We start from the raw sequence: 13299 nt of genomic DNA, 5'->3' as shown, positions 1-13299 counted from the left end.
TTTACTATGTGGCACAAATCTACCTGCAAAAATCTACTTGCAAAAAAGCTGTGTAGGGAGTACATACTCTCTTACAGGAAACATGAAAGTGACACTATTTTTACCTACCACACCTACTTAATTCTGAAGGTTACAACTGACAGTGATACATGGTGCACCTCATTCAGGCTTAGGTAAGTGGCTTGCACTCCCAGGTACTGTTTACTGATTTGTTGCTCATTTTTATAATTTGAAGTCCAAAAAGGAAATACAAATGTACTCTGGCCAAATCTAGTTATAAGCAATGTTCTATGCAGGCAGCCGATATGGATTAGGATGGGCCAAACAGGCCAAATCTATTTCTACAGATAATCTGTTCTTTTTACATCCAAGTCTATACCTATTCTATGCAGATTCTTTTTTTGTTTTTTTTTTACGGAATGAAAAGAAATGGTCTAATGTCTTCATATCTTTAAATGTCTACATTTTGCAAATTGTATGTTATGTTTGCCAACAGTATTCTACAGTACTACACATTTTGAAAATGTATGCATTTTTCCATGCACTTTCCATGCACGTTATGCAAGATGTTCTCCCGATTTTATGAAAAAAGTTACAATTGAAAATGTGCATTGTCACACACTATCTTTCCACTTCCTGAAATTGTTCTCATTCTCAAGATCAACATTCATTTTGAAAAGTCCTTGATTCAGAAAGAAGTGCTTCTTTGGGGCAATGAAAAGTGATATTTGAGTATACAGCATCAATTCCTGAAGACTGTTGAAGCTGTAGCTCAAAACATTTAAAAGGGACAAAGTATTTCCTGGCTGCTTCAGCAGATGGTGTCCCTAAAATAATTTAAACTATATGGTTTTTACTGCTTTAATTTTTGGCATCATTCAAATAATTCTGGAAATTAATGATATATATTGCTTTTGGGTGTCTCCCACAAAATATATGTAATGTAGATCTGGATCAGAAAAAAGTCTAATTTAAAGACATTTCTTAACAGGAAAAAATAGCCAATATTTAAACTATTTCTACAAAGTCAGAAAAAAATCACATGAGAATGGAACAAAATACATTTCTATACATAATTTGAAACCTTTAACTAAGAAAATTCAACCTACTGAAACCAGTTCTTTTCTTTTCTCACTTAGCATGGAAAGGTAAAGATTGATCAACTCTAAATAGGAAGTGGGTGTTGTATAGTAGCGTCGCCGGAGTTCAGCATAATATTGCTCTGCCATCTCTGTCACACTCATGTGAATGTCTACACACATTACAGAAAGCTTTTCTTTCATGCGGTCACTTCCAAGGTCAACGTTCATCAAAAATGTCCTTGATACAGAAAGAAGTGCTTCTCTGGGCCACTGAAAAAGGAGGGAAAGTGATCAAGATAATCATCTACCTGTGTTATAGTCAGTGACTCTACTATTTTGCATCCGGGCCTTTTCTGAAAATGATTGCTATTGCAGAATTGGAGAAATTTTCAAAGGAGTACTCAAAATAGTCTGATTAGCAGAACTAGTTTCCACTCTTAACACCTTAATTTTTTCCAATCAGCAATGATGAAGGATTTTGTTAAAATGAGAAACTGATGTACTTATAGCTAAGTGGTTAGTTAGCATAGGAAACTTTGAAACATATTTACTGCTCACTGTGTAGAAATCAAGAAAGAAACCGTAGCAGAATCTATCAGCAACAATAACACATTCTACCCAAAACAGACAGAAAGTATTAAAATAGAAGTGCAAATATTATGCTGTGAAATACAGTATTTGGTCAAGATATAATGCAATGCAGTTGCTTCCTTTCTCTCCTCTTTGGTCTGCTGACTTCCTGTTTCCTGGGGAGAAGATGTTATTACTTTTAAGATGTACAGTATGTTGGGTATCTTCCAAGATAGCAACTTTAGATTAGATCCTCTGGCTAATTGTCGTTACTAGATAATTTTTGAGATAAGATTTTTCCTTAGTTCCCTTCTTCAAAGCCCCCTGTCTATAATGTAGACATATAAAAGAAAAATGTTGTTTATTCTAGGATGTAGAGGAAATTTGCTCAGAAGATTTAGATTGTAGAGAGAGATAAGCCAAGGACCAAAATTCTTACTATTTCAGTATTTGCAAAATTATATTATATTACATAAAATTACAACTACACAATATGTTACTGAATAGAAGAAATAACTATAAACCTGACAAGGAAACAGGTGCTGGACAAAGAAGGTCACATGCTATATATAAAAACTGTGTGTTATCTTACTACCTCCATATGTCATTAGTTACCTGCACAAACCAGTCAATAGTGCAGCAATTCACAAGTGATGGAAACATTCGGCATCGTGCTCGGAAAGCATCTCCTACAGGGCTCATACACAGAACAATATGCAGTTTCTGGCGGACGCGATTAATAAAGTACTGAAAAACCTAAGAAAAGGCAATTGCAAGCGGTAATTCAAGGATAAGAGGAAAGCATGAAAATAATGAGACTGTTAAGTTTTAAAAAATAATTTAAAAGCCAATAACTCTTATAAACAGCAAGCTGCAGCAGTCTAGATGACTTAATGGGCTATTTTTGTAGACTGTGATTAATCTCTAATACTGCCTGAGAGAAGCAAAAACATCAAAAGTAATTTCCTCATCTTTTGAGAGCTGATAATTGCACAACACGTGTACGCCTATGTACTATAATTTATATGTTATTGCCCGTAGTTAAAAAAACCAAATTCAACCAATGTGCTTAAAATAATATTTACAATGTTTTACCTCATCCCTGTTGCCCTCTGCTATCCCAGCTTCTTTGGCTTTAGGTCGGGTAGCTGCCATAACAAATTCCAGTTCATCCTTTTCAAAGAGATTGGGTACCTCTCCAGAATTTAGAATGTTGTTTATATCTTCTAGAAATTCCTCTACTACAATCTGTGGATTATATAAATATGTCAAAAATAAGTCATATAGTCAGAATAAATTTAACTAGCATATATGAGAAAAATATTTGTTCCAAACTACGGTTAGTTATTTTCAACTCATCTTTGCTGCTTGGAGTGCATGGGATCCTACCTAGCGTTAAACACAGCTGGCAGTGCATTCTATGTGTCTCTTAAAAGGAAAGGGAACATAAATTCTTCAAAAAATAAATAAGAAGTCAATAGCACAATAGAAATGTGTTGCCTACTGTGTCTGAAAGTTTGTTTTGTTTTAAATGACTGGCTCTTTTTCGCATGACGTGTTATCTGCACTATTTAATTATTTTCATAGTATTCATTCTTTGCCATTTTATTGATTTAGGCTGTAGTTACATATACATTTCCCAGGGAGTAAATTCAATTTATCAGAATGGGTTTTATTACTAAGTGGACATGTATAGATTATCTTGTTTCATATTAGCATTAGCCATTTTTAGATCTCTGGTTAACGAAGTTAAATTACAAAATACATTTAAAAAAATATAAAAATAGTAATTGTGGCTATCTGAATTTGTTGAATAATAATAGTAATAATAATAATAATAACTTATAATAATAATAATAATAATAATAATAATAATAATAACTTAATTTTATATCCCACCACCAAGTAAAAACACACTAAAATATATTACACTCTAATTTACACAATTAAAACAGTAAAATATAAAAATATATTTAGAATAAATCAAAATTAATCTCAATAACCAGAACCAGGACTATGGTGGGCAGATCAAAATTAGAGAGGGCTGCAGAAGCCCACTGTTTTCCAAGTATATGTTTTCCAGAATCCCTTAAAATACCTATAGACAGTTCAGGAATTCTACAAAACAGGATTTCAGAGAAAAAAAATTCCACTGCAAATGAAAATGATTTATTTTAGACAAGAGATGCAGAACAGAAAGAAAAACACAGAAAAAGCTGTATGCATAAAAATGGCTGCATCTGGGAAAGCAGTAGGGTAGAAGTCGTTTCTCCTGGCAGACAAAATTCTGAAATGGTACAGCTCAAAGCATCTTTACCAGTTATTGTATGAATCAACTTGACTTTTCTGCTTCCTGATTTGCAGACATCCACACGGGATGGCACTTACATAAAAATACACTTAAAATTTCACTATTTAAAATTTTCTTTATTTTGGATCAGTGTCAGTGATTTTAACTGATACATTCCTAGCAGTGATTGCAAACTGACTCCCAACCTTAAATCCTTTTCTGTTAACAGAAATTGCTTTTATCTGCATTTTTCTTCTTCCTAGCAATGTGTTTATATCTCATTTATGCACATCAGAAAAATCTGAATATGAGAGATGGTTCTGTTGCTTTGTCCTCAGTGTTTTTCTTCTTCGATATATGTGTTGCATTTCGTTCTGACATTGCTGCTTACAATTCTGCTACCTAGCCACTTTTGTTAATACTCCATGCATCTGACAAAGTAGATTTTTGACTCAACAAACATTTGTTACAATAATGTTTTCATCTTAAAAATCTTGTTTTTGGTGTTTAAAATGTTTTTTGCCTGGGTGGAGATAGGGAAATATAATTGAATGAGGTGGGACATATTTGCAAATAACTAGATAAGAGTATGGAACATGATGAATTCTGCACACCAACAAAAGAACCAAATAGATAACATCTTTTTTGCAAAAGCAATTTTCATTTTTCATCTGTGTGTGGCTGACATGCATTTCAATGAGGTTTGTGTGTGCTGTATTTTTTCATTTTTTATATATATTTAAAACTATTTTAAATATTTTAATATTACTGTGCATTTAATGGTTTTTCAACTATTGTAACATGTATTTTAACCATATTTATTGGAATTTTTATTGTAAGCCTAGTTGGTTCCCATATTAATAGAAAGGTGAGACATAAATAAATAAAATTTAACCACGTTCCTATGAATTTGCTTTTTTCCATTTCCATTGAGTCCATTTTCAACAAACGATATTATGTCACAGTTTTATATAATCTCCCTTTCAGAGTTTATGTTTCCATGGCATCCTGGAATTTGCAACATAATCTTAAAGCACATACAAAACTCCCACTTTTCAGAAAAGAATCAGTGACAGGGATTCAGGCATATTGCTGCATAGCATTCTGACAAATAATTTTATTTCAGTATGACTAATTCCTAAAACGTTGGTCTTGCTATTCGGTCCTTTCACTTGTAGCTGAATGCGATTCATTTCATCACCCACAATTAACTTAGATGATGTGTGACTTTGCACAGTCTGATTACACATTTCATAATGGGCCTCTCTTCTGCTCTGATTAGGATATGATGGGGATTTTGCTTGGGTTCTTTCAAAGATTTAAACACTGTGAAATCCGTCCAAGCATCTAGGAAAAAATAGGTCTTAGAAGGAAATGAAATGAATGCACTTGTCTTTATGAGAATGCTACAATGAACATTCGCCTGATTGGTGAACATGAATTTCCAAGAAAAAACAAGTTTATCATTTGTTAAACTTCTGTGTTATAGTAAACGACGATCAATAAATAGTGGCAACCATTTCACTCAACTAGTATGCCTCATCCAAGACCGTGTGTTTCATGCAACCAGGTTTTTGTTTTTCTTGTCTCTCCACAACTGCCTCTTTGCAATGCTTGATTTTCTATTTATTTTAGATGTCCAGGAAGTCACCACCACTCAGCAATAGTGAATTGAGCACCTTCGAAGTACAAAATTAAATGGCTGTCAACCAGTGAGAGCTGGTGTCGAAAGTAGAGGCTATTCAGTCAGTAACATTCTGCTAAAGGTATCCTCACACTCTACAACTCCATCTTGACACCCAGAAGAAAGTATGGGAATTCCTCTTCCTTCTTGATCACTACTAATAAGTCCTTGGCGGTTTCCCCTAATGAACTGCCTGCTGCTCATGCCAGTGACATAGTCACATAGCAGTTTCAAGAATAAATAATAGCAGCCATCAAAAACATTATAAACCTACATAATTTCAGTTTTAGTATGTTTCAAAATGTCATTAAGGTGGCTAATCGATCTTCCTTGAGAATCATTCATTATTCTCACAACTTCCTTGAACTGTAATAATTTCATAAAGCCAATGCCTCTTTTTTCCTGAAGCATTTCAGCTGCATAAACAATGGGATATAAATCACATAGCATTTTACTATGTAGGTAACGTTTTAACGGCAAAGTGAATTGCATTTTTATCTTAGTTTTTCATACCTGTGTGTCTGTGAAAAGGAAAACCATATCTTTGTCTTCTACTCCTGCCATTTTATATAGCTTCCTAAGGTCTTCATGAAAAGTATCATAATTATAACCACGGCTTAGTTCTATTTGAAAACATTTATATCCGCATATATGAGATGCAAGTCTAGTTAGAGACTGCTTTCCTGTGCCCCCAACTCCAACAAGTAGAGCATTTCCTCTTTCTTGGCGAATCATGCGAGCAATTCTGTAGGAATAATTGAACATGAATGTTTAATATTAAAAAAAAATGTAAGGAGCTTTTCCACTATACTTCTTAACTTCGGACATATTAACTAACACTGAGTTAAGGGGGCTAGGATAGGATAGGAAAGTCAGCCAACAATATACCTTTTTGGTAATGTTTTGGGAAGGTATCAATATTACCAAATGTCACACTTTTGGGGGGTAAATTTTCTCCTGTTCCTAGATAAATTTTATGAAGAGTTAGCAGTTTCTTTGTTCACAAACAGAGTGGAACATTTTGGAAGGCTATTAGTACATCAGGAGAGCTGTGTATCTTCATACATTATTTATATAATAAGCTCCTTTCACTCTAGAAATCCCTATCTCAGGCTATTGGTAAAGACATTTGTATATTATTCAGCTATAAACATACATATTTACACTTGACAAGTTTAGGGTAATTTATCAGACATGGCTATAATCCTCTGGACCTATAGTGATGAAGAATGGAAATTTTGTATGCATAAACAAATCCAAATTATAAAACATTCCTCTCAAAAGGAGCACGTATATATTTATTTCATAAATCGGTTAAGAATCCATAGGGCATTGGGGTATCCACATCGCACAAAACTATTATGTGCTCCTTGATTCCCTGAGAAAGATGTTCTAAGAGCAGTGCTACTCTGGCATGATGCCCTATGTTAGGTGCATGTGTTTTGTAAACATTGCATTTACTTGAGTAATTAAAATTAAGCCATATGTACAAAAATACATCTGATAAATGTTGGAAATGTTATGATGAAGTAGGTACATTCTATCACATGTGGTGGATATGTAAGAAAACCATTTTGGATACATAAACCACTTATTCTAAGCCATTAACCTGAAATAGATATGGATAGTACAAGTTGATGGCATTCACAAGAAAATACGTGGTGTTTTGTAAACAGGGGGGTGTCTATTCCTCTATCAAATGAATTGGATCACCGTATAAAGTTTTAATGTGAGTGTGTGCGTTCATTTGTGGTGATAGCTATTATCAGATACTTATAAATGAAATTATTTACAAAAAGTGTGATTTTAAGTAAATATTTATAACTCATGTTAGACTAATAGTTCATTGCTATGTGATCAATATTTTAATTAACCAATAATTTATTTATACTATTCATATTCAGTTCAAGGAAAGAAACCCATTTACCTTGAAACATGTTCAATGGCATCTTGGAAGAACACCAGCTTAACTTCCTTAGAGCTTACTATGTTGTAATCATCCAGATAGTCTTGTAAAACCCCTTTAATCTTTTCCACGTCAGGTAGCTCTTCATAAAGTCGATCAGCTTTATCGACTCCAATCTAAAAGGCCAATAACCCAAATATTGTTCCAAAAAGGTTTCAGCAGAAAAGTAGTTAGGAAACTTGACAATTTCATCAGTCCTACTGTAGGACTTCTAGAATTTTCTCTCTACCCTCACCATTTACCTTTACTTTTGCATTGTATAATTTTAGATATAACCTTTCAGGCAGAGACTGTCTTGTTTTTTATTGCATATATTGTAGTCACTTCAGAAGTTTCCTTCGCTGTGGAGTGGAATAAAATATTTTAAATAAATAAATAAATAAATAAATAAAATATCCAGGGTGAGATAGATCCTTAAGAATATTTTGAACTTTCTTAAGGCAGCGGGACTTACACATTTCTTACAAAGAAAGGAGAGGGCAACCAATAATTTCTATCTTTCTATCTGCCACTGTGCAGTTGCCAAACCATACGGAGATGCTATATAGAAAGTCACAAGCAGTTTTTCATTCAGTTGTTGGTTCCTTAAAAGTGTCAGATAATACGAGCTCTGCTGGACCCTCTTTACCAACACCACAATATAAATGCCCCAGTATAAATGCCCCTTAACAATAGCACCCAGGAAAACTGGCCACCCACTCCACTCAATCTCCATTTATAACTAAAGGTTACATTTCTAATATACTCCTCTGTAATCTACTATAAGATCCTTGGTCTTATTGATGTTAAGAACCAAATTATTGTCCCTGCAATACGTGAGCAGCCAATCCAGACTCATCACCTTCAGATATAAGCCCTACCACTGTTGTATCATCTGCAAATTTAACAACGATATTACTACTGTAAATGGGAGTGCATTCATATGTATAAAGGGTATAAAGTAAATGACTCAATACAGGGCTGTGACATACAAGTGTTGAGAATATGTGCTGAAAAGATATGATTACCTAACCTAAAGCTCTGGGAATGTCCAGACAAGAAGTCCATAGTTCAAAAACACATTGAATATGAAAGACCAAGATCAATAAGTTGAAGCACCAGTCTATGTGGATGGATTGTGTTAAACATGAAACTAAAGTCTTCAAAAAGCAAGTTCACATAGTTCCCCTGTTGTTCCAGATGAGTCAGATCAGTGTGGAGAGTGATGGCTATAGAGTCCTCCATAAATCTGTTGATTCAATTTGCAAACTGAGGTTTATTAAATGTATATGGATGGCAAGAAATAATATGCCTGTAGAACAGTTTTTCAAGGCATTTCATGATGATGGAAGTGAGTGCTACTGGTTTATAGTCCCAAAAAGGATCAATAGGGAACTTATTTGGTAATGGAACAATGATGGAAGCCTTCAAACAGGATGGAATAATGGACTGAGATAAGGACTGATTAAAATCATAATGAAAACACTAGCCAACTGATCAGCAATGTCTTTAAGCACCTGTTTAGAAATGCCATCATATCCAGCCTTTTTAGGATTCACAGTTCTGAAGTCAGCTACAGTATACTAACTACAGAATGTGAAGAAACAAAGCTCACAAAAAATCTTTTATTTATTCGATCTCCCTCTCTCCCCCGTCTCATGCTCACACATACACAGATACAAGGCAAAGCCACCAATATAGTCCAAGTTTGCAATAGTTCGCAATCTAAGATTAAAATAGTTTACAACCTAAGACAAGTTCTATTCCTTCAGAATATTCAAAATGGTAAAAATTCTATAAGATGTGCCTTGTTTTTCTTGTCAGAAATCACGTATAACACAATAACTGCTCTTCTGAATAGTTCTCCTTATAAGATTTATTGGGGCATCATTTTTTTTTTCAATGACTAACTGTATGGTAACTAATATCACTTATTACATAAAAGAATGGTTAATTTTACTAAGGCAAGCAAAACCCTTGATACAGAGCAGTTTCCTTTGTCATCCATAACTTGGACAGAACATACTTTAAAGAACACAAGTCCTATCTGACAAACAGATTTACCGAGGCTTATCTATTAAGAGGCCTTGAAGATGGCTCTAGGAAATATCTGAATACAAGGGAGCAGGAAAAACCCATCAATGTGTTCATCCCATATGCCTGTGCCACGCCATCTGCTGACCAGCTGTTGGCTGTTTCATTTGATTTGTAACCTCTGAATTTGGATCAGAACATATTCTTGAATATGACCGCTCCTTAATATCCGACACTCAAATTTAAGAATGCTCCATTTCCTCAATAAAGGTATCAACATCCAAGGAAGTCAAGAATTTTGTGACTTTTTTTCCAGGCTGGATTAGTTGCCTCCACTTCTTATCGCAGATAAACTAACTCAGAAGCTCAGGTGTCATGGCTTTAGAAGTGAAGCCAGTTATGTTGGCCAGCTACACACATTCGCTCCAGAGCTTGACAGAGGAAATTGATTTGTTTAATAAATTTCTTAGGTCAGACTGGCCATTCCTGCATTCAGCTGATATCAGTGTTTTCAATACTGCTCATATTCACACTTGCGAGTGTGGAGAAGAACAAACCACAGGCCAGGTACTACAATGCAGTCTGAGCCCTGCCACATGCACAATGGAGGACCTCCTTATAGCAACACCAGAGGCACTCCAAGTGGCCAGAGACTAGTCAAAGGAAATTTAATATAATGCCAAGTTTTTAAACTTTGTATTTTTTAAATACATTACAACTGTATCCTAGGTTTGCTTCTGATACGATAAATAAACATTCACACTTTATTTACAACTGTTAATCAAGATCTTGCATATCTTTGGAAAATTCAAAATTTTATATTAATAAAAGAGATTAGGCACTTCAGTGTTAAACAGGGAAGAGTGTCATTTATTGAGGACCAATGAAATGGCCTGTAATTCATAAAAGCAATTTGTTAGTCTTTGGGGTGGAAAGAGACTCTTTGTTTTTGTGAAAGCCATATCTACTGTGTTCCTTAAAGGAAATTAAAACCAATGTAATTTCTTGATATTTTAGGGACTCTTTTAGATTTAGTGCATGACTGTTTCAAATATTTTAGAAAAATAATTTCAATTGTCCCTGAAGAAATCTTTCACTTCAGATATTTTGGATTTCAGTGGAATGCATAATTTCCTATACACTTTTATTATTTTTTTCATATCCCTCTGTTTTTTTCAGCTTTCCTACTCTGCCAAATATGAGGTTCTGACAAAGGAGGGAGCATAATCACCAGCTCCATCTACACTGATCATTTAATGCAGTTTTAAACCAGTACTGAAGAAAATGCTTTAGTTGTGCTGATAATTACAAGAAACCCTGCAAACAGTTTGAGGCCTACATGGTGATTACACAAACCACAGAGCACTGATACACATTAAGAGTTTTCTTTTGCACACTTTTGTGGGAATGTGTTGTCTGGTTGCCACAGTCTAGCTTCAAATTGCATTAAATGGTCACTCTAGATGGACCCACTGCATCTTTCAAAAAGAAATAATCTTTTATGTCAGTATAAATACCATTTCAAAAAAAAGGGGCCAGTATAGTGAGGAAGAGAGGGCCATCATTCCTTTAACTAGAAATTGTGTGATTTAAAATATAGGAACATAGGACTTCATCTTGGATCTGATGGAGAGTTATAATTTTTTTCATGCTGATGCTGAAGTCTCTCTCCTGTACATGTAATAAAATCCCATGGTTATATTTGTAGCCAAATATATGTTACTAGAGGATTTGTAATACAATGGTAGAGATAACTATTATTTAATCTCAGCAATAAGAGCCAAACTAACTATGCCCATATAAAAGCTACTCCCAGCTGTGATGTTTTTATTTCCTCGACTCAAATGTTATGAATTTAAAGCTAAATAGTTTAATTTATAATATTTTATAAAAGACCACATTTTTTTATCTTTAAGCTATGGAATTTAGTTGCCTTTAAAATCATGTTGCATAGTTTATCTTTATATCTCAGGTTCACAAACTGGATTCCATAAAAATTAAATCATATAAGCATCTTTCTATCAAAGTTAGCATGAAAACAAATATTCACCTTTATGTAGTCCCCAAACAGTATCGGTTTCTGCACAAATGAATCTGGGTCAACTGAAACACCAAAATGTTTGCCTAAATATTAAAATAAATTGAAAGGTTATCTAATTGTATATATACAGCACTTGTATAATAACTGTAATATATACTAGTAATATAAGAATCCTTACTGGCCATGTCAGATAACATTGAATAAAAATACTGTTTGTCTTCATTACAGATGAGTCGATCGTGAAAAACTCTTTGGCACTCATGGCAGAATAGCTTGAATACGTGTATTTGCTCCCGAACTGACACAGGGTCACATTGCAATATACCTATGTAGAAACATACATGAAAGAGGCTTTCATTTAGAAAATAAACTCATTTCAAAATCAAATACTTGAAAATACTTGAACACTTAATTCATGTTTCTTTATTTTGAAATATTTCTAAGCTGCTTATCTTTTAACTGCCAAATAGATATAATACAAAACATATTAGATTACATATAAAATAATTACAATATATTGGTAAAGAGTATACTGTGAGTATACAAAGAGCAACGAAAGCAGCAGGTTCCATTTATAAGCTGTACCATCATAGATACCCAGGCACAATCAGACCTGCCCTGGAAGTCTTTAAAACAAAAATAATGCCAACACTTATATTTGGGGCTGAAATTTGGGAGCACATCAATTTGGCCAAGATCGAAGTCTTCCAAGTTAAGCAGCTTCGCAGCTTCCTGGGCCTTTCCAGAACAACGCTGATGGCAGCAGTAAGGGCTGAGCTAGGAATACTCCCAGTAAAAGCTCAAATCTTAATGAGACAGTTTAATTACTGGTCAAAAGTAAACTCTATGGATCCCAGTAGACTTCCTCGCCTATGTCTAGAGGATCAAGTCCAGCATGACCAGAACTCATCGGGGATGGCGGCTCTGAATAATGAGTTGGCTGGATTCAGTCTGCCTTTGCAATTTCTGGGTGTTTTGGGTCCGGGGGCAGGGCAAGTGCTCAAGCGGCGCATTCGGGATGTCTATGCACAGCTGGACCTAGAGCGCATAGGTAGGTCTTCAGCCACAAGGTTTTTAGCTTCCCACAAAAGGAATATTCATTAAGAGCACTACCTAACTATTCTACTTCCACTACCTTTAAGAAGAATATATACTAGGGCTAGGTTTGGACAACTCGGTATTATGGTGCAAACCAGGCGCTACTGTAACATCCCAAGAAGTGAAAGATTCTGTGTATGGGGAGAAAAAAACAGTGGAAGACATTGAACATTTCTTAATTGACTGTCCATATACTGAACTGCGAGACAGATATTTACATCCAATATTATCCAACTGCAGGTCCCCCAACAGAAATGATATTCTGACATCCCTCTTGCAAGGGCAGGAAAGATCCAGCATAATCAAAGTAAGCCTTTTTATTCTGAAAGCTATTAAGAAAAGAGCAGATTTCCTGGAAGAAGAACCAGGAAAATAAGATTCTGACTATAAATAGAAGGTCAGCTGCTGTCCTCACCTTTTTGCCTTGTTTTTTACTCATGTTCTATTTTGAAATGGTCACATGACTGATCAAATAAATAAATATTATTATTAGTAGTAGTAGTAGTAGCAGCAGCAGTAGAAGTAGTAAAGAGTAGGAACAGAACCCAGGAAGAA

General features: G+C 34.6%; 1 protein-coding gene across 2 annotated transcripts in view; it reads right to left on the bottom strand.

The window, feature by feature from the left end:
• The window catches only part of DNAH6 (dynein axonemal heavy chain 6), a 185008-nt gene that overhangs the window by 93496 nt on the left and 78213 nt on the right, over window positions 1–13299 (bottom strand). For both annotated transcript variants that reach the window (XM_060763696.2, XM_067463974.1), the window contains 7 exons: window positions 11825–11971; window positions 11656–11729; window positions 7554–7708; window positions 6140–6371; window positions 2748–2900; window positions 2268–2408; window positions 1110–1352 (listed from right to left, as the gene is read on the bottom strand). In XM_060763696.2, coding sequence (XP_060619679.2) covers window positions 1110–1352; window positions 2268–2408; window positions 2748–2900; window positions 6140–6371; window positions 7554–7708; window positions 11656–11729; window positions 11825–11971 — 1145 coding nt within the window. The remainder of the gene's footprint in view (window positions 1–1109; window positions 1353–2267; window positions 2409–2747; window positions 2901–6139; window positions 6372–7553; window positions 7709–11655; window positions 11730–11824; window positions 11972–13299) is intronic.

This window comes from Anolis sagrei, chromosome 2, assembly GCF_037176765.1.
Source record: "Anolis sagrei isolate rAnoSag1 chromosome 2, rAnoSag1.mat, whole genome shotgun sequence".
Taxonomy (NCBI): domain Eukaryota; kingdom Metazoa; phylum Chordata; class Lepidosauria; order Squamata; family Dactyloidae; genus Anolis; species Anolis sagrei.
This window is presented reverse-complemented; position numbering and strand designations above follow the sequence as displayed.